Raw genomic sequence first — 27,960 nt, forward strand, 5'->3', positions numbered from 1 at the left:
ACATCCTGTTTTAAAATAACATCTTAATATCCTCAAGGACTGTAAATGAAATAAGCTTTGAGGCTGGTTTGTTTGCTGCATTCAGCCTGGTACAGTGCTGCCCATAATTATTCATACCCCAGGCAAATTTTGACTTAAAGTTACTTTTATTCAACCAGCAAGTAATTTTTTGACCTTTGCAAAAGCTCATCTGGACAGAGAAGACAAAGAAGAAGACTTCTGGTCTTCCGTGTTATGGTCAGATGAAACAAAAATTGAATTGTTTGGTCACAATGATGTTTCCCTCATTTGGCGTAAAAAGGAGAAGCCTTCAACCCAAAGAAAACTATTCCCACTGTCAAACATGGGGGTGTTTCAGCCAATGGACCAGGGAACCTAATCACAGTAAACGGCACCATGAAAAAAGAGCAATACATGAGGATTCTCAACGACAACATCAGGCACTCTGCAGAGAAACTTGGCCTTGGGCACCAGTGGACATTTCAGCATGACAATGACCCAAAACACACAGTAAAAGTGGTAAAAAAAATGGTTAGCAGACAACAACATTAGCGTTTTGGAGTGGCTCAGCCAGAGTCCAGACTTGAATCCAATTGAGAATCTGTGGAGGGAGCTAAAGATCAGGGTGATGGCAAAAAGACCCTCCAACCTGAAAGATTTGGAGATCATTGCTAAAGATGAATGGGCAAAAATACCTGGTCTGCAATTAGGTATAATTGGGGGGGAAATGCCACTGTGTCTTATAGGGCGAATGCTGACAGTTTAACATCGGAGTCTGCGATGTACGAGCGAGCGGGGGAGGGACTGGGAGGAGGAGCTGGGGGCCGGCAATTGCGGTGGGGCACTGCAGTCACTGTACTATAGCCCCGCCGCTCCAGTGCTGCACAAATAAAAAATGTCTTATTCAAATAAAAGTGATTACACATGCCCTTCACTCCTATTATTACCGTACATCCTAACAGCTTCAGTAGAATGCAGGCAGGCCGGGCGGGCGGCAGCGTAACTCCCTGATGTCACGTGCCTGCGCCGCCTACTTTATGAATGAAGCAGGCGGCGCAGGCAAGTGACGTCAGTGAGTGACGCGCCGGCCGTCCGGTCTGCCTGCATTGTACAGAAGCTGTTAGGGTGTACGGTAATATTAGGAGTGAGGGGGCATGTGTAATCACTTTTAATTGAATAAGACATTTTATATTTGTATACTGGAGCGGGGGGGGGGGATCTGTGAATAACATCCGTGGATGGCACTGTTATGGGCTGGGGGGTCTGTGGATGGCACTGTTATGGGGTGGGGGGTCTGTGGATGGCACATATATAACAGTGCCATCCACAGATCCCCCCTGTAACAGTGCCAGCCACAGATCCCCCTGTAACAGTGCCAGCCACAGATCCCCCTGTAACAGTGCCAGCCACAGATCCCCCTGTAACAGTGCCAGCCACGGATCCCCCTGTAACAGTGTCCGTCACCCACAGATCCCCCCATAACAGTGTCTGTCATCCACAGATCCCCTATAACAGTGTCTGTCATCCACAGATCCCCCTATAACAGTGTCTGTCATTCACAGATCCCCCATAACAGTGTCTGTCATCCACAGATCCCCCATAACAGTGTCTGTCATCCACAGATCCCCCCATAACAGTGTCTGTCATCCACAGATCCCCCCCCTAACAGTGTCTGTCATCCACAGATCCCCCTATAACAGTGTCTGTCATTCACAGATCCCCCATAACAGTGTCTGTCATCCACAGATCCCCCATAACAGTGTCTGTCATCCACAGATCCCCCCATAACAGTGTCTGTCATCCACAGTTCCCCCCATAACAGTGTCTGTCATCCACAGATCCCCCCATAACAGTGTCTGTCATCCACAGATCCCCCCATAACAGTGTCCGTCATCCACAGATCCCCCCATAACAGTGTCCGTCATCCACAGATCCCCCCATAACAGTGTCCATCATCCACAGATCCCCAGTAATAGCGCCATCCACAGACCACCATTAGTTCCAAACCCACCAAAAGCACACCTTTTGGTTAACTATTTTTTTTCCCTTATTTTCCTCCCCAAAAACCTAGGTGCGTCTTATGGGCGGGTGCATCTTATAGGGCGAAAAATACAGTATAGGAAGTGTTTCATTGCTGTAATAGCCAATAAATAATATTTTTTTCACAATAATGCCTCTTGTACATCGTCTTATTATCTTTTGGGAGACACCTATGTCATTTCCCGTCAAAAAATTACTTGCTGAATGAATAAAAGTAACTTTAAGTCCAAATTTGCCTGGGGTATGAATAATTATGGGCAGCACTGTAAATCTAAATTTCCCCAACTGCCTTTTACTAAGAGTCAGTAGATTGTAATAGCTTATTTGACCACTAGACGGCAGCAAATAGGTTACTCACCAGTTACACGTTATATCTGTATTACCTGCACATACGTTGGAAAAGTGAAGCATATCCAGCACAGACTCCCTTTCTTGTACGCAATATTTCATTTGGTTCAGAAGATCGCAGAGCTTTGTTGTTGTATCCCTTAGTGTCGTACTCTATTTCAAAGACACATGTATTACACTGAAGCCATGGCCTTTCTTTGCTATAAAACAATACTTTATGTAATTTTAAATACATCAGTGTGTTAGTAATGTTGTGTCCTGTATTTGTAATGTGCACATAGTGCATCACAATATATTAAAGGGGTTGTATACACACACACACATACACTTATTTGCTGCTTCTCCATCTTCTCCTCCATTAAGTTTTCCAGACTTCAAGGCCTAAGGACCTCCTAGAGCGGCGATGGCGAACCTATGGCACGGGTGCCAGAGGCGGCACTCAGAGCCCTCTCTGTGGGCACCCGCACTGTGAAAAAAGTCTATAGTGTACCAATATGCCTTAGACTTTTCCTGCCATTCATCAGCGCAGGGCGCACTATGAACAGCACAGGCAGCGCACTGAATGTAGGCAGGCTATTATAGCTAAGTGATAAAGTACATGGAATATATATTATATTGAACTATAGTATTCAGGTTAAATTGCTGTGTTGGCACTTTACGATAAATAAGTGGGTTTTGGGTTGCAGTTTTGGCACTCGGCCTCTAAAAGGTTCGACATCACTGTCCTAGAGGGTCATGTGATATGCAAACATGACCATAGCCAAAGATCCTTCAGCATCTTCAGCATACATCTATGACTAGGAATTGTATATTGTGGTGTTGTCATAGCCTTCACCATGAATTGCGACAAAAAAACAGACAAACATCTGTGATGGACAATAATTCCCAAAGACAGGCTCGGACTGGCCTACAGGAGTACAGGTGAATCCGCCAGTGGACCGTTGAGCATGGTGGGCCCCTAGTCTCCCACTCCCTGCACAAGTGGCACATAACACAATAGACTTACTGCACTACATACATATATTCAATGTACAGCACCTCAACCAGCCTATGCTCATATAAAAAAAGTGATAGATTATTAAAGAAACTCCCCAGTTTAATATTATAGACACGATCAGAGCTGAGATGACTTCTAGGTATAGAGAAAAGCTGCCAGTATTCTCTTTTCTCCAGGACGTACCTTCTCAAAGTTGCTGCAGGGACCCCTATATTCAATCATCTGGTAGCAAATTGCTGCTGTGTGAGCAGGTAATATTCAAACATGTCCGTATGGTGGGTGCCCAAAATAAATTTTACTGGTGGGCCCCCTCTATCATTCAATGTCCTGCCTAGGGCAAGAGTGTTAGAAAGGTACATGATATAATCTGTAGTGAAGGTAATCTTCTTGCTGGTGACTGTATCTGTGAGTTATAACCTCCCTTCTGATCCTTGGCTGTGTCATGTGACCAACACTCTGATCACTAGAGATGGCCTTGCGGTTCGCCTGGCGGTCATTTCGCTGCAAACTTTGTGCGTTCGCGATTCACAGAACATGCGAACATATGGCAATGTCCGCCGGAGCCATATTCTTTTGCATTGCGCCGAACTACCTTGACACATCCATCAGGTGGGACAGGACTGCCAAGTGAGATGTATAGTCTGCTAGGGACAGGCTGTTAGGGACACCAAACGCTAGCTAATAGGGCCACAGAAGTCCTTTTAAGGACTTGTATAGGTGTGCTATCGATACATGCGATATACTGAGGGTTGTGATATACTTATAATATACTTTATAACATAGAAAGTACATTATAGTGCATTTGTATTGTGCAGCAGTTGTGTGTGGTTCTGCTGCGATGACACAGCTATATAGAGGGACAAGCACTATTGGAACAACTGTTTGCAATGGGTGTGATGTATTTGTTGCCCCAAATAAACAGGGTGGTGTGATATAACTGTTGTGGCAGCAAAAATAATTGAGGGGTGTGATCTATGTGCTTCCAAAACAAATACTTATTAAGGGGTTTGATATACCTGCTTCCACCAAATATTGATTGAGGGGTACGATATGCCAGCTTCTACAAAATACTGATTAAGGCGTTTGATATACCTGCTTCCACAAAATGCTGATTGAGGCCTGCGATATACCTGCTTTCACAAAATACTGATTGAGGGCTGCAATATACCTGCTTCCGCAAAATACTGATTAAGGGCTGCGATATACCTGCTTCTACAAAATACTGATTAAGTGGTTTGATACACGAGCTTCCACAACATACTGATTGAGGGCTATGATATACCTGCTTCAACAAAGTACTGATTAAGGTGTTCGATATACCTGTTTCCACAAAATATTGATTGAGGCCTGCGATATACCTGCTTCCACAATATACTGATTAAGGGGTTTGATTTACCTGCTTCCCCAAAATACTGATTAAGGGGTTCGATATACCTGTTTCCACAAAATACTGATTAAGGGGTTTAAAATACCTGCTTCCACAAAATGCTGATTAAGGAGTTCGATATACCTGTTTTCACCAAATATTGATTGAGGCCTGCTATATACCTGCTTCCACAAAATACTGATTGAGGGGTTTGATATACCTGCTTTTACAAAATACTGATTGAAGGCTACGATATACCTTCTTCCACAAAATACTCATTAAGGGGTTTGAAATACCTGTTTCCACAAAATACTGATTGAGGGCTACGATATACCTGCTTCCACAAAATACTGATTAAGGGGTTTGATATACCTGCTTCCACCAAATATTGATTGAGGCCTGCGATATACCTGCTTCCACAAAATACTGATTAAGGGGTTTGATATACCTGCTTCCACAAAATACAAAATACTGATAAAGAGGGAGGCCGTTCTGCAGGGCTGGTGGGGGTCGGGTAGGTGCACCAGGCTAGAGAGCAAGTGGGAATTTGGAGAAGGCACGTGCGATTACTTCAAAGCACGCACCAGAGTTGGTTGAGTGGCTCATTCAGCCTTCCGCTTCTGCACCCTCCTCATCCTCTGTATCTGGACCCTTTTCACTCTATGCTGTGTGCACCACCAAATACACCACCACCATAGCCCCTCCATTCGAGTCAGAGGAATTATTTTCCCATCCATTCCCAGACCTTACCGATGCGCAGCCATTCTTGACATCGGATAAGGAAGAGGAAATAGCAACGGCCGCCACCCAGCGGTCTGACAACAGTACCCAAATCAGCCCAAGGAGGGAGGCCCCCATTGTTGCTGCCTACTCTGACATCTCAAATGTCAGTGGTGGTGAAGGTGACGATGATGACGTGATGTCGGTGCCCACAAGAGAGGAAGAGGATGGGAGTTCAGAGAGAGAGACTGAACAGAAAAGAGGGAGGAGAAGAAAGAGAAGCAGGCAGAGCTCACAGGGCACAGGAGTCAAACTACAAATGTAACTGTAACAAGCCATCCACCATGCACCGTCACTTCTGGCCCTCTATCAGGCCTGCCTCTTCTTCTCCTCCTCCTACTCCATCCTCTGTCTCCTCCTCGGCTGTCTCCTCCTTTTCCACTGCTACCGCCTCTTCCACTGCACGCACTAAGCTCCCTAAAACCGATTCGACGTGCCAGGTGAGACGTTGCCATGATGTGCTGCGGCTGTTGTGTCTGGAAGCCAAGAGTCACACGGGTCCTGCACTGCTTTCAGCTCTGCAGTCACAGGCCGATCAGTGGCTAACCCCACTCAATTTAAAGTGGTGTGCGACAATGGTGCCAATCTGCTGAGCGTGCTGAAACAGGGCAAAATGACACACATGCCATGCATGGCACATGTCCTGAACTTAGTCGTGCAGCGATTCATTGTCAAATACACTGGGGTCGAGGACATCTTGCGGCAGGCCTGAAGAATCTCTGGCCATTTTAGAAGATCTTACACGGCCATGGCTCGCCTTGCTGGCATTCAGCGGCGACACCACTTGCCTGTCAGATGTCTGATTTGTGACAGCCCGACACGCTGGAATTCCACCTTGTATATGCTTGAAAGGCTGCTCCAGCAGCAACGTGCCATTAATGACTACCTGTACAAACTCTACAGTAGGACAGGTTCTGGGGAGCTTGGTTTCTTTTCACCGCACCAGTGGCTGCTCATAAGACATGCATGCAGACTTCTGCAGCCATTTGATGAGATCACCAAACTGGTCAGTCGGAGCCAGGGTTCCATCAGTGACATCATACCTTACGCCTTCTTTCTGGAGGGTGCGTTGCATCGTGTCATTGATCAAGCCGTCGAGGAGCAGGAGCTGGAAGATGAAGTTGCAATGCTGAATGAATTCCCTGGAGGGCTACTCCGTATGAGACAAGTCAGCAGGAGTCTGAAGAGGAGTCAGAGGAGGATAGTGGCTAGAAAGAGGAGGAGGAGGAGGAGCAAGAAGAGCAGGCTTTGAGGGGGACTTTAAACTTTGTGGGGATCCCTGGTGTTGTCCGTGGCTGGGGGGAGGAGACCAAGGATGACATTCTCCTGGGTGATAAGCAGAATCCAGGGCGCTCCACTGCTTCCAATTTAGTGCAAATGGGGGCCTTCATGCTCCAATGTTTAAAGAGGGATCCCCATACAAAAAGCATAAAGGGCAATGACCAGTACTAGGTGGCAAAGTACTTAAACCCCTGGTACAAACACAAAATGGCAGACATGTTACCAACATCACAGAGGGCTGACAGAATGCAGCATTTTTAGGCCTTGCTGCTAGAAATGCTGCATTCTACTGTTGCGGGCGCTGGCAGAGAAATTTCCACCCACAGAGAAACAGGTGTGGGTACCAATCCTACCGCGCTTGCAAGAAGAGGGCGGTTTGTAGATGTTTTGGTCACTTCGGATATGAGATCATTCTTGCAGCCAACCCATCGACAGCTGTCCTCCAGATCCAGCCTCAGGGAACGCCTAGACCGACAGGTCTCCGACTACATCGGGTTAACGGCCGATGTGTACGCTCTGAGAAGCGAGAAACCCCTGGACTACTGGGTGTGCAGGCTTGACCTGTGGCCAGAGCTGGCACAATTTGCCATGGAACTTTTAGTTTGCCACTCGTTGAGTGTCCTGTCCGAAAAGAACGTTCAGCGTAGCAGGGGGGATTGTGACCGATAAACGCACTCATCTAGCTCACAACAGTGTGGACTACCTCACATTTCTAAAAATGAATGAGGCATGGATCTCGGAAGAATTCAACACCCCAACCACGTGTAATAGAATTTCCTCATGCCAGCCCACACATTTCCACCACCACCCAGAACAAAGAATGTTCCTTGTCTTATGTACAGTATATACAGTGGTATAAAAGGCCTTTTCTGTCAGGTGAATGCCTCATTTTTGTGGCCTGTACTCCAGTGGCCTTCAGTACATTTTATCCAGTGACCGCCTAATGTACCTCTAGCCACATCATCACAAGTTCTTTTCTTTTATGTGAATTCCTTATTTTTGGGGCCTGTACTCCCGTGCCCTAAAATATAATTTTTCTAGGCTCCAGCAGGGCTCATTTTTGAGAGTTTCCCTTTAAGACGCATAAAAATGGCCCCTGATTAAAACACATATTTTTTGTGGGAATTTTTGCCAATGATCTCCTGGTATGTCACTGTCAATGTTGTGAGACTATTTTTTACTTCTAGTAAGTATTTGGTGGCTGCAAATATGACCTAAAGGTTTTTCAGGTTTGCCTGCCATTAAAGTCAATAGGGCCCGCCGCAAACGCGCGGTCCACAAACATTTGATCGCGAACGCGTGTTCGCAAACCGTCCCACCCGATGTTCGTCCATCACTACTTATCACCAACTGACACAGGACAGGAAGTCAGTTACTCCTCTATTCCTTCCTATGAGACTGACATTGAGGCTCCCATAGGAATACATAGAGAAACTGGCTTCCTGCTCACATATAAGATGCTGTGTTATTTGGAAAATCAAAGTGCTGGTCACATGACACAGCTGAGGATCAGAAGGGAGGGGATAACTCACAAATATAGTCACTGAAAATGAGATTACCTTCACTGCAGTTTACATCATGTACCTTTCTAAAAATTCAGAGAATAACATTGTTTGTGAGAGTTCTTATTTAAATAACCATAGCATCAGCAGTGAGTGTGATAAAATATCAAATTAAGTCATACTCGCTTCCTGCGTTACGCTTCTCTCCTCCCTGCCAGTGTTTGTTTTCTTTGGTGCAGCATTGATATCCCATGAACATCATGCCACTGCTACAGCTAATCACTGGCTTTAGCAGTCTATATACTGCTGAGTTCACAGATTGCCCAAACTGTGACCTGGTATGTAGAGATGAACACATTTTTCAAAAATTCGATTCGGCCGGTTCGCCAAATTTTTCAGAAAAATTTGGTTCGATCCGAATTTATTTGCGGTGAATTGCGTAAAAAAACCTGCTATTTCCGGGCTGCAGAGATCCTTTATAAGGAGTCTGCTTTGGTAGTGAAATAATATTGTGAGTCAGTATGACATGCAGATGACAGGGGTCGCTCTTAGCATTACTGCATACTTCACTTATTTGGGCTGTCACGGGGCAAAAACTGACCGAATAACTGAGGTATTAACTCAGCCTTACAGGTCGATGTTAGCGTCAAGAAGAAGCGCGGTCCTTTCACACCTGATTCCACATAGATGTCTACAGAACCTGTTCTATTAAACGCTTATACAAGTAGAGCCCACCTGACAGAGTGGAGAGGGTGTCAGCAGTAAGTTTGTGCTGATTAATTTGCCCTTCCTCTGATCCCTCAGAACAATAACCCAAAAAAACTGATCCTGTCTGTGAAGCATATGCCTTCACTCGGTCAGCATTTGCTCAATAATCCATCAGTTATGCTAATGTAAAAAAACACAGGAGTGGACCTAAAACAGAGATGACACCTGAATGGAATATTTGCATGTCTTCTGTGTTTTTTACCCACTCCTGCTTTTGGCTAGCAAATCATAAACCAATTCTGATGGGACCATACAGGCCTTACAGCTGCTACACAGACAGGATCCGTTGTGCGTCTCATTTTTTCTTCTTACTGACAGATAAGAATAAGTGTCAATGATGATGATGTCAGCCATGTTGAAAGCAAAAATAGTGGCCCAGTCATGAAGTGGGGAGGCTGGGAACAGCACGAGAAGTTCACAGACTGGACCTATGACATAGTGGTGAGGTGGAAGCAGCATAAAGAGACCACAGAGTGGCCCAATGACAGGGTCTGGAGATGGCAGCAGCATGAGTAGGCCACAGAGTGGCACAATGACCAAGTCTGGAGGTGGCAGCAGCACGAGGAAGCCACAGAATGGCACAATGACAGAGTCTGGAGGTGGCAGCAGCAGCATCAGGAGGAAGCCACAGAGTGGCACAAAGACCGAGTTTGGAGGTGGCAGCAGCATGAGTAGGCCACAGAATGGCACAATGACAGAGTCTGGAGGTGGAAGCAGCAGCATCATTAGGAAGCCACAAAGTGACACAATGACAGAGCCTGGAGATAGCAGCAGCATGAGGAAGTGACAGAGTGGCACAATGACCGAGGCTGGAGGTGGCAGCAGCATCAGTAGGAAGCCACAGAGTGGCACAATGACCGAGTCTGGAGATGGCAGCAGCAGCAGCATCAGTAGGAAGCAACAGAGGGACACAATGACAGAGTCTGGAAGTGGAAGTGGAAGTGTAACACCCCAGAGTTGTGTTACTACACGCCTGCTACTATCTTCTAAGAGCCTTTACACTGTCATCAGATGTAATTTATATTATGTCTTAACAAATGTGCATATCAAACCATGTTAAATTCCACTGTTCCTGTAATTTTCCAGGCTTACCAGCAGTTGGCAGCAATGCATTGGTAAGGTACAAGTCCTAGTTTAGTATATCTAAGCTGGAATGGATTATTCCAGCTTAGCTCCCCCTTTGTGGAGGTGTGGACTGTTCCCACATCCTGCATCATAGGTGGAGAAGTAAGTTGGGGTAGGGTGTGTGTAGAGGAGATCCCCTGCATAGGGAAGACATGAAGGATCTTGTCTCAGCTGAGACATTGATCACACTCCCAGACTGAGCACCTGCAGCCTCAGCTGGATGCAGAAAGCAGAAAACAAACTACAATTTCAAGAGTTCCAGGAAGAAAGCATCCCCTGAGAAACCATCTGTGAGTTAAGTCCATAGACCTAGGAGAAGTCATTCCTCCTCAGCTCGTCTGTCCCCACAAAGCAGAAAGTACAGAAAAATGCAGAAGATTAATCCCTGCCACAGTTACAGAGCTAGCAAGCAGACGTCCTATTCTGCAAGCTCACATATCAAGCAGAAGTATTTATTCCTGCCAATGATTGCCAAAACCTGCTGGGACCAGAAATCAAAGCTGTATACTGCTTGCATACAAGTTATCTTCAGTAAAGAAACATTTGAACTTCACCTAAAGGTCTGGACATCATTTCTGCTGCAAAATTCCTCTATTACTCCTACTATCACTACACTCAAAAGTATTGCAAGTGAGCCAGGAGTCCAGCCATACCCAGGTAGGAGATACCGTTGACACAATTATCACTACCCTATATAGACATTATAGGCCATTACACCACTCTGGCATTCCTAATCTGGGACGTGAGTTATAACACCTTGGAAGGGCCCTGTGATAGTACCCTGCGCACACTGCAATTGGTGTAACGAACAAAATGCAGACTATTATCCACCCATATCCTGGCCCACTGCATAAGTGGTGTCAGCGTACCCCGTTCCTGGCCACTGCATTTTTGGCGTTCATGAACAGGACTTACCTTTGTGCCTATAATACCAGCTATAGTAATCACCAAACCCCCAGAAAAAAGAGACTTTTATTTCATGTACTTACTGCTGAAGAGTGTAGGTTTGCACCAGTTGCAGGACAGTGGCAGAGTAGGGGTTAATTGTCCATCTTAGATATCTCCACCCAGCAGAGGGGAGTGAACCAAACAGCCTGCCTCCACAGAGAAATAATTTCTACAGCAGCAGGAACTAAAGTGCCGATTACTAATTCCCAGGAGGACAGAAATCGCTGCCCATACAGGAAGTGAAGCAGCGGCCATCTTGAAAAAGGGAAAATACTGTATTTTCTGCATTGGATGTTCGAGAAGCACCAGCCCTTGGATCTGAGTGAGTACTACTGTGCAAATAACCTAAGACTGTTAAGAGTTATAATCTGTCTGCCAGAGCACCATACTCCCCGAAATTGAGCAGTTGCAGCAACTCTTAAAGGAGCCATACACCAATTCTGCTGCAGTTGCCCATAGCAACCTGCATCTAAATTGCATTATAGCCAATACTGATCCCTCTAATCTGGTACTGGGTATCAAGGGCCATGTCTGACAACAAAGATAGCACCCACTTGGACCACAGCGATCCACCAGCAGCCACTTGCATCATGCCTCTTACTGTGCCATACTATTTTTGGGCACCCTGGCTCTCAAGTTGCTCAGGAAAACCCCATTCACTCAGGGAATTCTGTGATTAAAATGCTAGCCACATTTAAGCTACATCCAGTATCAAAGGATCAGAAGTAAAAATCCTGATTGGCCAGTTACAGGGAGCTGCGCTCCGGGAGGTCAAGTCCTGGCCTCGGCCAGAGCGGAAAACTGCTGAACAGTTCCTAGACCGACTCAGTACAACCTTTGAGACTAGGACCGCCTCTGAACTTAAAATGCACTTCTTTGGAAAGCAGCAGCAGTCAAAGGAGACCTTAAGAGTCTTTGCCCTGTCTCTGCAGGAAGCCCTACGGGCTGTTATTCACTTTGATCCCCGTGAAGCTGAGGGACAAGATCAAACCCTCAGGGAACAGTTTATTGAAGATGTCCTTGACGAATCCCTTAAATGTCAGCTGAATATGCTGTCAGCTCAGCACCCAGATACAGTTCTGCCCATAATTATTCATACCCCTTGCAAATTTTGACTTAAAGTTACTTTTATTCAACCAGCAAGTAATTTTTTGACCTTTGCAAAAGCTCATCTGGACAGAGAAGACAAAGAAGAAGACTTCTGGTCTTCCGTGTTATGGTCAGATGAAACAAAAAATTTAATTGTTTGGTCACAATGATGTTTCCTTCATTTGGCGTAAAAAGGAGAAGCCTTCAACCCAAAGAACACCACTGTCAAACATGGTGGTGGAAACCTAATGCTTTGTGGGTGTTTTTCAGCCAATGGACCAGGGAACCTAATTACAGTAAACGGCACCATGAAAAAAGAGCAATACATGAGGATTCTCAACGACAACATCAATCAGTCTGCAGAGAAACTTGGCCTTGGGCACCAGTGGACATTTCAGCATGACAATGACCCAAAACACACAGCAAAAGTGGTGAAGAAATGGTTAGCAGACAACAACATTAACATTTTGGAGTGGCTCAGCCAGAGTCCAGACTTGAATCCAATTGAGAATCTGTGGAGGGAGCTAAAGATCAGGGTGATGGCAAGAAGACCCTCCAACCTGAAAGATTTGGAGATTATTGCTAAAGATGAATGGGCAAAAATACCTGGTCTGCAATTATAGGAAGCGTTTGATTGCTGTAATAGACTATAAAGGCTTTTCTATTGATTATTGAGAAGGGTATGAATAATTTTGGACTGGACACTTTTTGCTCAAATGCAAATAAAAGCTGAGAATTTTTTTTTTTTTTTTCACAATAATGCCTCTTGTACACCATCGTATTATCTTTTGGGAGACACCGGTGTCATTTCCTGTCAAAAACTTCCTGACTTGCTGGTTGAATAAAAGTAACTTTAAGTCAAAATTTGCCAGGGGTATGAATAATTATGGGCAGCACTGTACCCCTTTCTTGCATTTTAAGGAACTTGATTTTGGCATCCTAGGGGAAAATCACCAAGCTGAAACCCCTGAAAACAAGAGGGCAGGGCCCCACACTACGGCCTGCTACTCACAGCCAAATAGTTGAGCATGGGGCTCAGGCACCTGTCCCAGATGCCGTAGCAGCTCTGACCGCTCAAGTCTCCCTCTTAGCTGAGAATATGGAGAGGATGAGGAAATAATAATAATCTTTATTTATACAGCGCCAACATATTCTGCAGCGCCTTACAATTCAGGGGTTCATGTGCAAACAGTCATAAATAACATAGCAACAGACAAGTCGATTACTACAACAAGAGGAATGAGGGCCCTGCTCGCAAGAGCTTACAATCTAGGAGGGGATAGGGGATACACAAACGGTAGACGTGCTTGTTATGTACGACAGTCCAGCCATCTTGAAAGAATAGGGGAGCAGATATAAAGCCACATGAGCCAGTCAGCAGCCAATGTACAAAATGCTTCTGGGTGCAGTGGAGGCTCAGCTGAGGGAATGATAAATGGGCTATGGGTGGTTAGATCAAGGGAGGTGATAGGCCACCCTGAAAAGATGTGTTTTTAGCAAACGCTTAAAACCGTGCATGTTGTGATTAAGCCTGATTTCTTGGGGTAGGGCATTCCAGAAAACCGGTGCAGCTCAGGAGAAACCTTGGAGCTAGGAGAGAGAGGTTCGGATTTTTGTGGAAGTCAGTCGTAAGTCATTGGCTGAACGAAGAGCACAGGTAGGGTGGTAGACAGTGATGAGGGAAGAGATGTAGGGTGGTGCAGCACATTGAAGGGCTTTGTGGGTGAGGACGAGCAGTTTGAATTAAATTCTATAGTGTATGGGTAGCCAGTTCAATGACTGACACAGGGCGGAGGCATCAGAGTAGCGGTTGGACAGATAGCTGACCCTGGCTGCTGCATTAAGAATAGATTGGAGAGGGGAGAATCTGGTGAGGGGGAGGCCAATTAATAGTGAGTTGCAGTAATCAAGGCGGGAGTGGATCAGGGCAACAATGAGATTTTTTGTTGTTTCCATAGTGAGAAAGGGGCAGATACTAGAGATATTTTTGAGGTGCAGGCGACATGAGCAGGAGAGAGATTGAATATAGGGGGTGAAAGAAAGATCAGTGTCAAAAGTCCCCCCGAGACAGCGGGCGTGCTGCCTAGGAGTGATGACGGTGTTGCACACCGAGAGGCAGACATCAGGTTTAGGTAGGTTAGTAGATGGAGAGAACACAAGAAGTTCAGTGTTTGAAAGATTTAGTTTCAGATAGAGAGAGGACATAATGTTAGAAACGGCAGAGAGACAGTCACTGGTGTTCTGTAATACAGCAGGTGTGATGTCACGGGTGTATAGTGTATAGTTGTGTGTCATCAGCATAGAGATGGTACTGGAAACCAAATCTGCTAATGGTCTGTCCAATTGGTGCTATGTACAGGGAGAAGAGGAGAAGGCCTAGGACTGAATCCTAAGGAACTCCAACAGCGAGGGGGAGAGGTGAGGAAGTGGAGCCAGCGAATGATACACTGAAATAGCAAGAGAGATAGGAATAACACCAAGAGAGGGCGGTGTCCTTTCGGCCGATGGATTGGAGCATAGCGAGATGGTGGTCTAAAGCGTCAAAATCTGCAGAGAGGTCAAGAAGAAACAGCTAGAGCAACTGGAACAGCAACCCAAGATGGAGAAAGGGATTTCTGCAAACAAAGACCGTCCTACACCCGGTCCACAAGAATATCGGCGCCAGACAATTGGTAGGTTGTCAGACCCCGGTTATTAAAACATTAGGAAACAGTGATGCCTGCATTGTCAGAGGTATGGACACACTAAAAAGGACTGCCGTTAAACGGGTATCCCCTGAGGTCGAGGACCGCCCCTTGGGAGAAAGAATAGTAGGTCCCAAAGATCCAGCCTTTATGCCTAGATATGTGGGCGCCCACCCCATGGTTGAAGTTGACATCAACGGAGTGAAGTTTCCTGCTCTAATTTATACCGGATCTCAAGTGACTACCATCCGCCAAGCAGCATTTGACACATGCAGAAACGGAGCCCAGCTGACGCAACCTCCTGAATCCTGGCTCCACATCATAGCTACCAATGGCAAACCAGTGCCTATACTTGGTTATTAGGAACCTACCTTACAGATTGAAGATACCGAAATCCCATGCCAAGGGGTAGTCGTGATTCAGGTCCCAGATGATGACAATTGTCCTGTGGTCCTGGGGATGAAAGTACTCGGCAACTGTTACCCTGAAGTGCTAAAAGCCTTAAATAAAACCCTACTGACTACACCCCGTGCAACTCAATGGGTTATAAACCAGACCATTCAAGTGCTAACCGCCCAACAAAAATTCAGCAATCAACTGGGCGAAATCTGCCATGTCTGCATCAAGGATGCTCAACCTATCAAACTCCAGGGTGGAGCAGAGACTCTAATATGGTGCAAGGCTTGCATCGGTATCCAAAGTCAAGATTATCAGGCCTTTGTGGAACCAATACATCTTCACCCCCTTGTCCTAGCCACTAGGAGCGTGGTCACCGTGTCCCAAGGAAAGGTACCCATACGCTTAGTCAATCTGGGTAATGAAGCTGTGAAGTTAAAAAAGCACTACCCAGTAGCCTGCCTATATCACATCTGTCAGCAGGATATCCTGGATTACCCTACTGCTGCGGCCCAACAATCACTCGAAACAGTGGAGGAAGCCAAAGACGGAACAGCCCTGGTGGGCGGAACTACATATTGGGGATACCACAACCTCTGCCGAACAGATCAATGGTGTGCTGGACTTAGTGAAACAACACCATCAAGTCTTCAGCAAACATTCTCTGGACTATGGTCAAACTCGTTTAATACAGCACACCATTCTAACAGGCACTCATCATTCAATCAAAGAGAGATACAGACCAGTCCCTCCTGCCATGTACCAGCAGGTGAAGAAGATGATGCAGGATATGAAGACAGCTATCATCATCCAAGATAGTCACAGTCCCTGGGCTGCTCCCTTAGTCCTGGTAAAGAAGAAGGATGGAACCATCCGTTTTTGTCTGGACTATCGTAGGATCAACAACATTACGCACAAGGATGCGTACCCCCTGCCACGAATTGAGGAGTCCCTGGCAGCTCTGGGATCCGCTGCTTACTTTTTAACCCTGGCTCTAACCAGTGGTTATTGGCAAGTCCCCATGGCACCAGAAGATAAAGAAAAAACAGCTTTTGACACCCAAATGGATCTGTTCGAGTTCAACTACATGCCTTTTGGGTTATGCAACGCCCCTGGGACATTTCAGAGACTTATGGAGAGATGTCTTGGACACAAAAACTTTGAGACCGTGTTGCTGTACCTGGATGATGTGATCGTCTACTCTAAGACCTACGAAGAGCATTTACAGCACTTGGCGGAAGTATTCCAGACTTTGGCCCAACATGGACTGAAAGTGAAACCTTCAAAGTGTCATGTTATGAGTGCAGAGGGCGTGAGACCGGACCCCAGCAAGATAGCTGCAGTACAAAGCTGGCCGGCCCCCAAGACAGTCAAAGAGATCAAGAGCTTCCTCAGATTTGCAAGTTACTATCTGAGGTTTATCCCCAACCTATCCAGGAGCTTGTGAAAGGTCACCCTAAAGGCTGTCAGAATGCCAAAATACCGGTGGAGTGGAATGAAAAGAGAGAAGCTGCTTTCCGACTGTTGAAATAAAAACTTACAGAACCTCCAGTCCTGGGTTAGCCTGACTACAGCCTATCATTTTGCCTCTATACTGACGCAAGTAAGAAAGGTTTGAGAGCTGTACTATCCCAGACACAAGCTAGAACTGAAAGAGTCATCGCCTATGCCAGCAGATCTTTACGAGAGCCAGAGCGGAATTACCATAACTACACCTAGTTCTAACTGAAGTTTCTAGCTTTGGTCTGGGGTGTAACTGAGAAATTCAAGGACTACCTAGCTGCCACACCTTTCAAGGTCTACACTGACAATAATCCGCTAGCTCACTTGAACACTGCACGTCTGGGAGCTATAGAATAAAGATGGGCCTCTAGACTGGCGATCTTCAACTTCACCATTAAGTACTGGACTGGGAAATCTAATGACAATGCCGACGCTTTGTCTAGGCTACCTGCCCAGAAAGAACCAATTTCTACCGATGATCAGTGGAAAGATGTAGAAATGCCAATATTCTACTCCCGATTTGCCTGGCAGGAGGCGTACACACTAGGCGTCTTACCTATAAAGTCACTTGTTTTACGCAGACCTGTGACCCCTCACCTTCAGTTGAGAAATAGCTCTGGCTAAAACTACAGCAGAGAGCAGAGCAATTGGAGAACTGTTGGATTATTTTTACAGTGGACACATACCGGAGAGAATCCGACAGTGGAGAGCTGACTCAGAGCTAGTTTCCCTCTGGTGACAACGGAAACTACTCTTCCTAAAAAGAGACCTGCTCCTCAGGAGAACACTTGATCCAGTCACCTGTGAGCGCCTCCACCAGATAGTGGTTCCCAGAAGAGATGCCAAGATGGTGATGGACATGTACCATAACCGGTCTGGTCATTTTGGAACCCAAAAAACAGAAGTCACCATCAGACGACGTTTCTACTAGATTGGTATGAGAAGTGACATTGAAACCTGGTGTCGGCAGTGTCCCATCTGTGCTGTGGCTAAAGGAGAGAGACATGATGAGCGAGCCCCCCTTCATCCAATAGTGAGTAGAGGTCCCCTTGAAATTGTGGCATCGACCACGTGAAACTGGAAGCCAGCAGATCCGGATACGTCTATGTTATGACAATCATAGATCATTATACCAAGTTCGTCGTGGCTGTACCTGTAAAGGACTTACATAACTGCAAAAACTACAGCTGCTGCCATGTGGAAGAGCTTCATTGTGCCGTATGGGTGTCCTGACAAGATACTCACCGATCATGGATCTGCATTCGAGTCTCAGTTATTCTATAAACTTTGTTCCTTGTACAACTGCAAAAAACTGCGGACCACCGCATACCACCCTCAGGGTAACGGGCTGTCCGAAAAGATGAACCAGACAATGATCAACATGCTCAAGGCTGTGCCGCCTCACAAGAGGGCCGAATGACCGTTACTCCTCCCTGAACAAGTGTACCTGTACAACAATACAACTCATTGCTCCACTGGGTACAGTCCATACTGCCTCATGTTCGGAAGACATGGCCGTCTACCTGCAGATCCTGCCCTCGACGTCCCTGTACCGGACTCTGAACCACTCCTTCCCCAATCTAAGTGGGTTAAAGAGCATCAGAAGCGCCTGGAGGACGCTAAAGAAATAGTGGACTCCAAAATAGATAAGGCCTAAGAAAAACAAAAACAGGACTTTGATATGCATGCACATGCTGATCCCTTACAGCCTGGAGACCAGGTCTGGCTACAAAAAAAATCACCCAGTAAGCAAGCTGGACAGTCGCTGAGAGCGTGAGCCATATACAATAGTGGCCATTCCCTCATTAGAGGTCTACGAAATCCAGAGAGGGGCTAAAGGTACTCAGCGAGTACATCGCAACAGGCTCAAGAAATGCCTACAGGAACCTGTTCAGGAGCAGCCAAGAGAAGAGGTGATTTGATATGAACCTTTAGCTACAGAGACAATAGGAGCCAAGCCATGGACACATTTTTACTGGTAAGGAACATTGCCACCTGTTTATTGTTTACATTATTGGCTCCTTCATCTACCCTTTTTGTTCCTGGACTTCATGGACTCCATCTATCAGCCAAGCCATACCTCATGTTGGATTGCAAATTTATTATTATATTTTTATATAAGTTATGCAATGTTACGAGCTTGCACCCAAAGAAACGTGTACCTGAGCTCTTTGTGATCTCTATGGTGATATTTATGCACTATGTTTTTGCACTCAAGTTTACAGGTTAAGCAATGTTCAAGCACATATGCCCATTGTGTGTATTCTTCTCTAGGTGCCTCAATGTGAATTTATGCATTTTTTCTGATATTGCACTAATCTTTGCTCTGTTCTCCTTATACAGACTGTCTTTTTGGACGTTAAATACTAATGGCCTACTCATAGTGCACGAGTAAGACAAGTGGTAAGTCCCAGGCAGGTCCAGCATGGGTAACCCCCCTGCTTCGGGAACGGCTAGGGGAATAATATACCCCTCCTTCCTGTTTGTTATATGTTCCAGGATTGGTAATAGGACTACTAAACCCGCATCCTGGTGTGTCATCCAGGAGTTCCATGGGATTATTATACCCTCCTCCTGTGACATTACCAGAAGTGCATGGAGACGCTGATACCTCCCCCTTCTGTGCCTTTGCCTAAGGTATGGCGCTTCAACCTTAGAGCCTTTATGCTACCCTTAGTCACCATAGTGGTTCGTGCTATAAGCCTTATATTTTGACTTTAGTGCAGGAAATGGAATACAGGATAAAGTCACCCTACTATTTGTGGGCATTTCATTACACAATGGTGGGATTACAGAGTAAAGACACCCCCATGCTTCCTTTGGTGTTTACAGAGCACAGAACACTTCAAAGTTAGTCAGTAGTGATTGCTTTGAGACCTTTGGTTCACTGGTTATACTGAGAGGGAAACTGTTAATTAGGACACCCTACTCATGCGGGCAGGAACCTTAGGGTGGCCATTTTATGTTTGTCTTTGTATGTGTTTATATGTACCTCATGCAGCACTTTGTACAGTCCTGATCAAAAGTTTAAGACCACTTGAAAAATGCCCAAAAATTATATTTAGCATGGCTGGATCTTAACAAGGTTCCAAGTAGAGCTTCAACATGCAACAAGAAGAAATGGGAGTGAGACAAAACATTTTTTGAGCATTCAATTTAATGAAAACAACGAGTAAACCGAAACAGGACCACACCTCCAAATAAAAACTAAACCCCCCCAAAACAGAAATCCAACTTCCAAACATGAACTCAGTAATGAGTAGCTCCGCCGTTATTGTTTATCACTTCCAAAATTTGTTTCGGCATGCTTGATGCAAGCGTTTCCATGAGGTGAGTGGGAACATTTCTTCAAGTGGTGAAGAAGGCCACACGAAGGCCATCTACTGTCTGGAACTGTTGTCCATTTTTGTAAACTTCCCTTGCCATCCATCCCCAAAGGTTCTCAATTGGATTTAGATCAGGCGAACACGCAGTATGGGCCAAAAGAGTGATGCTATTCTCCTGGGAGAAGTCCCTTGTCCTGCAGGCATTGTGTACAGTAGCGTTGTCCTGTTTAAATACCCAGTCGTTACCACACAGACTAGGGCCCTCAGTCATGAGGAATGCTCTCTGAAACATCTGGACATGTCCAAACAAGCAGTTCTGTGGCGTTCAAGGAGACGAGGTCTTTGAAGACATTTTTTGTTTTTGAAGACCTTTACTCTCAGATGCCGTCTGATGGTTATGGGGCTGCAGTCAGCACCAGTAAGGGCCTTAATTTGGGTCGAGGATCGTCCAGTGTCTTGACGGACAGCCAATTGGATTCTCCGGCTCAGTGCTGATGACATCTTTTTGGGTCTTCCACTTGACTTTTTTGTTCCATAACCCTCAGGATCATTTAAAGGGAACCTGTCACCTGGATTTTGTGAATAGAGCTGAGGACATGAGTTGCTAGATGGCCGCTAGCACATCCGCAATACCCAGTCCCCATAGCTCTGTGTGCTTTTATTGTGTAAAAAAAACCGATTCAATACATATGCAAATGAACCTGAGATGAGTCCTGTCCCTGACTCATCTCATGTACAGGACTCATCTCAGGGTAATTTGCATATGTATCAAATCTTTTTTTTTTTTTTACACAATAAAAGCACACAGAGCTATGGGGACTGGGTATTGCGTATGTGTTAGCAGCCATCTAGCAACCCATGTCCTCAGCTCTATACACAAAATCCCAGTGACAGGTTCCCTATAAGAAATTCCAAATGACTGTCTTACTGCGTCCCACCTCAGCAGCGATGGTGCGCTGTGAGAGACCCTGCTTATGCAGTTCAACAACCTGACCACGTTCAAGAAGGGAGAGTTTTTTTTTGCCTTTGCCATCATAACATGTGACTACCTGACAGAAAATGACAATGAATCCACATCTTTGCATAGATTTGGCCTTTTAAAGGCATGTGGTCCTAAACTTTTGATCAGCTGAAAAACAGCCTGTTTCAGTTTATTCGTTGTTTTCATTAAATAGAATGCTCCAAATTGTTTTTGTCTCACTCCCATTTCTTCTTGTTGCATGTTGAAGCTCTACTTGGAACCTTGTTAAGATCCAGCCATGCTAAATATGATTTTTTGCCATTTTTAAAGTGGTCTTAAACTTTTGATTTAAACTGTATTAATTTGGGTTCCCCAGAGCTTATTTCTCTCCTCCTAAGCATAAGCCAAAGGCAGCTTAACTCAAAGTAAGGGGTAATGTAACACCCCAGATTTGCATTACTACACGCCTTTACACTGTCATCAGATGTAATTTATATTATGTCTTCACAAATGTGCAAATAAAACCATGTTAAGTGTATCCCACCCCCTGCTTGGGGTAGGGTGTGTTGAGGAGATCCCCTGCATAGTGAAGACAACAAGGATCTTGTCTCGGCTGAGACATTGATCACACTCCCAGACTGAGCATCTGCAGCCTCAGCTGGATGCAGAAAGCAGAAAATAAACTACAATCTCCAGAGTTCCAGGAAGAAATCATCCCCTGAGAAATCATTTGTGAGTTAAGTCCAGAGACCTAGGAGAAGTCATTCCTTCTCAGCTAGTCTGTCCCCACAAACCAGAAGGTACAGAAAAGTGCAGAAGATTAATTCCTCCCACAGTTACAGAGCTACCAAGCAGACGTCCTATTCTGCAAGCTCACATATCAAGCAGAAGTATTTATTCCTGCCAATGATTGCCAAAACCTGCTGGGACCAAAAACCAAAGCTGCATACTGCTTAGATACAAGTTATCTTCAGTAAAGAAACGTTTGAACTTCACCTAAAGGTCTGGACATAATTTCTCCTGCAAAATTCCTCTATTACTCCTACTATCATTACACTCAAATTTATTGCAAGGGAGCCAGGAGTCCAGCCGGACCCAGGTAGGAGACACCGTTGACACAATTATCACTAGCCTATAGAGACATTATAGGCGATTACATCACTCTGGCATTCCTAATCTGGGACGTGCGTTAGAACACCTTGGAAGGGCCCTGTGATAGTACCCTGCGCACACTGCAATTGGCGTCACGAACAAAATGCAGACTATTATCCACCCGTATCGTGGCCACTGAATAAGTGGCGTCAGCATACCCCGTTCCTGGCTGCTGCAGAAGCAGCAACAGCATTATTAGGAAGCCACAGAGTGGCACAATGACAGAGTCTGGAGGTAGCAGCAGCATGAGGAAGCCACAGAGTGGCACAATTACAGATTTTGGTGGTAGCAGCAGCATGAGTAGGTCACAGAGTGGCACAATGACAGAGTCTGGAGATGGCAGCAGCACCATTAGGAAGCCACAGAGTGGCACAATGACAGAGTGTGTAGGTGGCAGTAGCATGAGTAGGCCACAGAGTGGCACAATGACCGAGTCTGGAGGTGACAGCAGCATGAGTAGGCCACAGAGTGGCACAATGACACAGTCTGGAGGTGTCGGCAGCAGCAGCAGCAGCACAGCAGCATCTGGAGGAGGCCACAGAGTGGCACAATGACAGAATCTGGAGTTGGCAGCAGCATGAGTAGGCCACAGAGTGGCACAATGACTGATATCCTTCTCAACGGTCTCTGGGTCAGGAGTCTGACCGCTTGCAACATCACCTCCCTCGCCACTCTCCTTTTCACTACTTGCCCGCCTAGAAGAGGAAGTGGCGGATGTCTCCTCCAGATCTTGGCTGGGCAGTAGCTGCTGACTGTCCTCTAGTAGCTCGCCCTCACTGTATAGTGGAGCTGAGCCCACAGCATACAATACTTCTGTGGTTGATGGAACAGCAAAAGACAGAGGCAGGTTGAGGACAGGTGAGTGCACAGGGCCTGCTCCCGGGCCATGCAAACTAATCAAGAACCGCTGTATTGCTGGTCAAGACGCGACCGCTAGATGACACTGAGAGCTCAGGCCTCTCGCTGCGACTCCTGCTACCATGACCCCTTAGTCTGCTGCGACCTCTGCCTGCGCCAGAAACATTCAGGCCTCTACCAGTCCTCTGTGCATGGCCTGGCACTTCTCTGCCTGACATACTTTTAGCAGAACTAAATAAATTAAATGCAAATTAAAACACCCCTAAATGCGACAAATATATTTTTCTTGTTGTACTTAAATACGCCCCTATACGCTTTTACCAAAAAATAATTGCAGAAGTGAACTGAGAATATATTTTTCCTATAGTACTGAAATACGCCCCTATAAGCTTTCACCAGGAAAAAATTAAGCAGTAAAGTGCGTATAGATTTTTCTTTTTGTTAAAGAAAAATGCCCCTATATGCTTTCACCAGGAAAATTTTTTGCAGTGAAGTGTGTATCGATTTTTCTTTTTGTTACTGAAATAGGTCAACAAACGCTTTCACCAGGAAAAAATTAAGCAGTGAAGTGTGTATAGATTTTTATTTTTGTTATAGAAAAATTCCCCTATACGCTTTCACCAGGAAAAAATTAAGCAGTGAAGTCTGTATAGATTTTTATTTTTGTTACTGAAATAGCCCAACAAATGCTTTCACCAGGAAAAAATTAAGCAGGGACGTGTGTATTGATTCTTCTTTTTGTTACTGAAATAGGCCAACAAACGCATTCACCAGGAAAAAATTAAGCAGTGAAGTGCATATAGATTTTTGTTTTTGTTACAGAAATACGCCCCTATATGCTCTCACCGGGAAAAAATGAAGCAGTAAAGTGCATATAGATTTTTGTTTTTGTTACAGAAATACGCCCCTATACGCTCTCACTGGGAAAAAATTAAGCAGTGAAGTGCGTATAGATTTTTCTTTTTGGTACAGAAATCCGCCCTTATACACTTTCACTATGAAAGAAATAAGCAGTGAAGTGTGTATCGATTTCTCTTTTTGTTACAGAAATAGGCCAACAAACGCTTTCACCAGGAAAAAATTAAGCAGTGAAGTGTGTATAGCTTTTTCTTTTTGTTACAGAAATACACCCCTATACGCTTTTACCATAAAAAATTAAGCAGTGAAGTGCATATATAGTTTTCTTGTTGTTATTAAAATAGGCCCCTATACAATTTCACAGAGAAAAAAATTAAACAGTGATGTGTGTATAGATTTTTCTTTTTATTACAGAAATACGCCCCTATACGCTCTCACAGGGAAAAAATGAAGCAGTGAAGTGCGTATAGATTTTTCTTTTTGTTACAGAAATAGGCCAACAAACGCTTTCACCAGGAAAAAAATTAAGCAGTGAAGTGTGTATAGATTTTTCTTTTTGTTACAGAAAAATGCCCCTATATGCTTTCAGCAGTTAAAATTAAGCAGTGAAGTGCGTACAATTTTTCTTTTTTTTTTGGTTCAGAAAAATTCCCCTATACGCTTTCACCAGGAAAAAATTGAGCAGTGAAGTACGTATAGATTTTTATTTTTGTTACTGAAATAGGCCAACAAATGCTTTCACCAGGAAAAAATTAAGCAGTGAAGTTAGTATAGATTTTTCTTTGTGTTACAGAAATAGGCCAACAAACGCTTTCACCAGGAAAAAAATTAAGCAGTGAAGTGTGTATGGATTTTTCTTTTTGTTACAGAAAAATGCCCCTATATGCTTTCAGCAGTTAAAATTAAGCAGTGAAGTGCGTACAAATTTTTCTTTTTGGTTCTGAAAAATTCCCCTATACGCTTTCACCAGGAAAAAAATTGAGCAGTGAAGTTAGTATAGATTTTAATTTTTGTTACTGAAATAGGCCAACAAATGCTTTCACCAGGAAAAAAATGAAGCAGTGACGTGCGTATAGATTTTTCTTTTTGTTACAGAAAAATTCCTCTATATGCTTTCAGCAGGTAAAAATAAAGCATGAAGTGCGTACAAATTTTTATTTTTGGTTCAGAAAAATGCGCCTATACGCTTTCACCAGGAAAAAATTAAGCAGTGAAGTACGTATAGATTTTTCTTGTTGTTAATGAAATACGCCCATATACGCTTTCACCAGGAAAAAATTAAGCAGTGAAGTGTGTGTAGATTTTTCTTTCTGTTACTGAAATAGGCCAGCAAACGCTTTCAACAGGTAAAAATTAAGCAGTGAGGTGCATATACATTTTTCTTTTGGTAAGGCTAGTTTTACACTAGCGGCAGGGGAGTCCGGCAGGCTGTTCTGGCGGGTAAACAGCCTGTTGGATCTGTTCTGCCGCTAGCTAATGTGTGCCCCCGGACTGCCACTCAGTCACCATTGACTATAATAGAGGCAGGGCGGAGTTCCGGCAGTAGGACAGCGGCGCACGTTGAGAGGCGGCCAGACTAAAAGTACTGAATGCAGTACTTTTACTCCAGCTGCCTCTCAGCGTGCGCTGCTGTGCTGCCCCCAGAACTCTGCCCCCACCACCATAATAGACAATGGGGATGGAGTGGCAGTCCGGGGGCACACATGAACTAGCGGCAGAACGGATCCAACAGGCTGTTCACCCACCAGAACAGCCTGCCGGAGTCCCCTGCCGCTAGTGTGAAAGTACCCTTAAAGAAAAATGCCCCAATACGATTTTACCAGGAAAAATTGAGCATTGAAGTGTGTATAGATTTTTCTTTTTGTTTCAGAAAAATGCCCCTATATGCTTTCCGCAGGTAAAAATTAAGCAGTGAAGTGTGTAAAGATTTTTTTTCTGTTACTGAAATAGGCCAGCAAACGCTTTCAACCGGTAAAAATTAAGCAGTGAGGTTCAAATCTCATCGCGCTTCGTGGTAACGAATCGCATTTTTCCTAAAATGGCAGCTTTCTTTTGGTTAAAGAAAAAAGCTCCTATACCATTTCAAAAGGAAAAATTAAGTATTGTAATGGGTATGGATTTTTATTTCTGTTACTGATATAGGCCAGCAAACGCTTTCAACAGGTAAAAATTAAGCAGTGAGGTGCGTATATATTTTTCTTTTGGTTAAAGAAAAAGGCCCCAATATGATTTCACCAGGAAAAATTAAGCAGTGAAGTGTGTATAGATTTTTCTTTTTGTTACAGAAAAAGGCCCCTATACACTTTCACCAGATAAACATTAAGCTGTGAAGTGCGTATGGATTTTTCTTGTTGTTACAGAAATACGCCCCTTTTTTTACGATTTTACCAGAAATCACTGCAACAGTGCAGTGCGCATATATTATATTTGTCATATTCATGAAATATGCCCCTATACGCTTTCACCATAAAAAACTTAAACAGTGAATTGCGTGTCTAATTTTTTTGCAGGACTGAAATACGCCCCTATACGCTTTTAACAGAAATCACTGCAACAGTGCAGTGTGTATATATTTTAACTTTTTAAATTAAATACCCCCCTATACACTTTAACTGGAATAAACTTAAACAGTGAACTGCGCATATATTTTTCTTGTAGGACTAAAATATGCCCCTATGCGCTTTCACCAGAAAGACCTGCAACAGTGAAGTACATATATATTTTTCTTTTTTTACTGAAATCTGTCCCTATACGCTTTCAACAAAAAATACTGCAACAGCGCAGTGCGTATATATTTTTCTTTTTTTCTGGAAACACGCTCCTATACGCTTTCACCAGAAATAACGCAAACAGTGAAGTGAGTATATATTTTTCTTGTAGGACTGAAACACGCCCCTATGCGCTTTCGGTATTTATAGGGCTGTGACATCACAGTGCTGGCTGGCTGCTGATTGGATGCATGCATGCATGCATGTCAATTTGGGTGATCCCGCCTTCCCAGAGTTCCTTGGCCCATGTCCTCAGTCCTCACACGTGTAGCCATCATTTTAGGAAAAATGTGATTCGCTACCACGAAGCGCGATGAAATTTGCATTTGTTGCAAATCAAATTTTTCCTGAAATTCAGAACGAGTTCCACTCCACAGCTTCGATTCGCTCATCTCTACTGGTATGCATAGGACATCAGCACCAAAGGACCAGAGAATGACACTGGAGGAGGCAATGGCAAAAAAACGGTGATCATGACTTGTTTTGCCATTTTTTGTCAATCTGTTGCCGTGTTCTTTATTTAACTTTAACAACCCTTTTAAATCTCCAAGATTTATAGAGCCAGTGTAAAGCTAATCTAACACCCAACTGTACTATACATGCCAACTGTCCCAGACTATCTAGAAGGTTCCTGGATAAAGTGGAGACCTCCCCTACTCCTGGGAAAGTTGACAAACATCCTGGATGCCAGGGAAGCTTCTTGGCAAGTTCCGGAATTAAGCTCTGTGTATGGCGCTAAGATGCTGCGTCATCAAACAGCCACGAAAAACGCATTGAAGGGGTGGACCGCATCCTGTAAAGGTGCTTTGGTCAAGCAAGGTGCGTTTATTGTAGTACAGGCATGTATTACTGGGAAACATTGTTCCCTTGCAAGGCTGTGCCCAAAAGTTGGCAAATACACATATGACAGAGGTAAACTCCTGTAGAAGCATTGATTTTAGGTGACAGTATGGTGTCTCACTGATGAAGTACATGGAAATTGGACTATACTAGAAGGACAAAACAACTACTACATTACAGTTTGAAAGGGCCCTTGTTAGAATTTATCATTACATTTGGAATTACCTATGTGATAGCAGATCCATATCCAGATAGCTCTGGTTTTCTCCAGCTCAGTTTTGGCATCATATATAAGTGCTTGCACTAACTCCTCCACCGTCTCCTTGGTGTCCAGCTGATATAGAGATAAAAAAATTTGTGTGTGACATTT

The 27,960-nt window shown here is 44.6% G+C and overlaps 1 protein-coding gene across 1 annotated transcript in view; it reads right to left on the reverse strand.

Annotated features, from left to right (window-relative positions):
* Window positions 1-27,960, reverse strand: part of LOC122935243 (kyphoscoliosis peptidase-like) — a 132,743-nt gene that overhangs the window by 39,063 nt on the left and 65,720 nt on the right. The window contains exons 7-8 of the mRNA XM_044291005.1: window positions 27,816-27,924; window positions 2,424-2,541 (exon numbers count right to left, since the gene is read on the reverse strand). Coding sequence (XP_044146940.1) covers window positions 2,424-2,541; window positions 27,816-27,924 — 227 coding nt within the window. The remainder of the gene's footprint in view (window positions 1-2,423; window positions 2,542-27,815; window positions 27,925-27,960) is intronic.

This window comes from Bufo gargarizans, chromosome 4 (assembly GCF_014858855.1).
Source record: "Bufo gargarizans isolate SCDJY-AF-19 chromosome 4, ASM1485885v1, whole genome shotgun sequence".
In the NCBI taxonomy this organism is placed as follows: domain Eukaryota; kingdom Metazoa; phylum Chordata; class Amphibia; order Anura; family Bufonidae; genus Bufo; species Bufo gargarizans.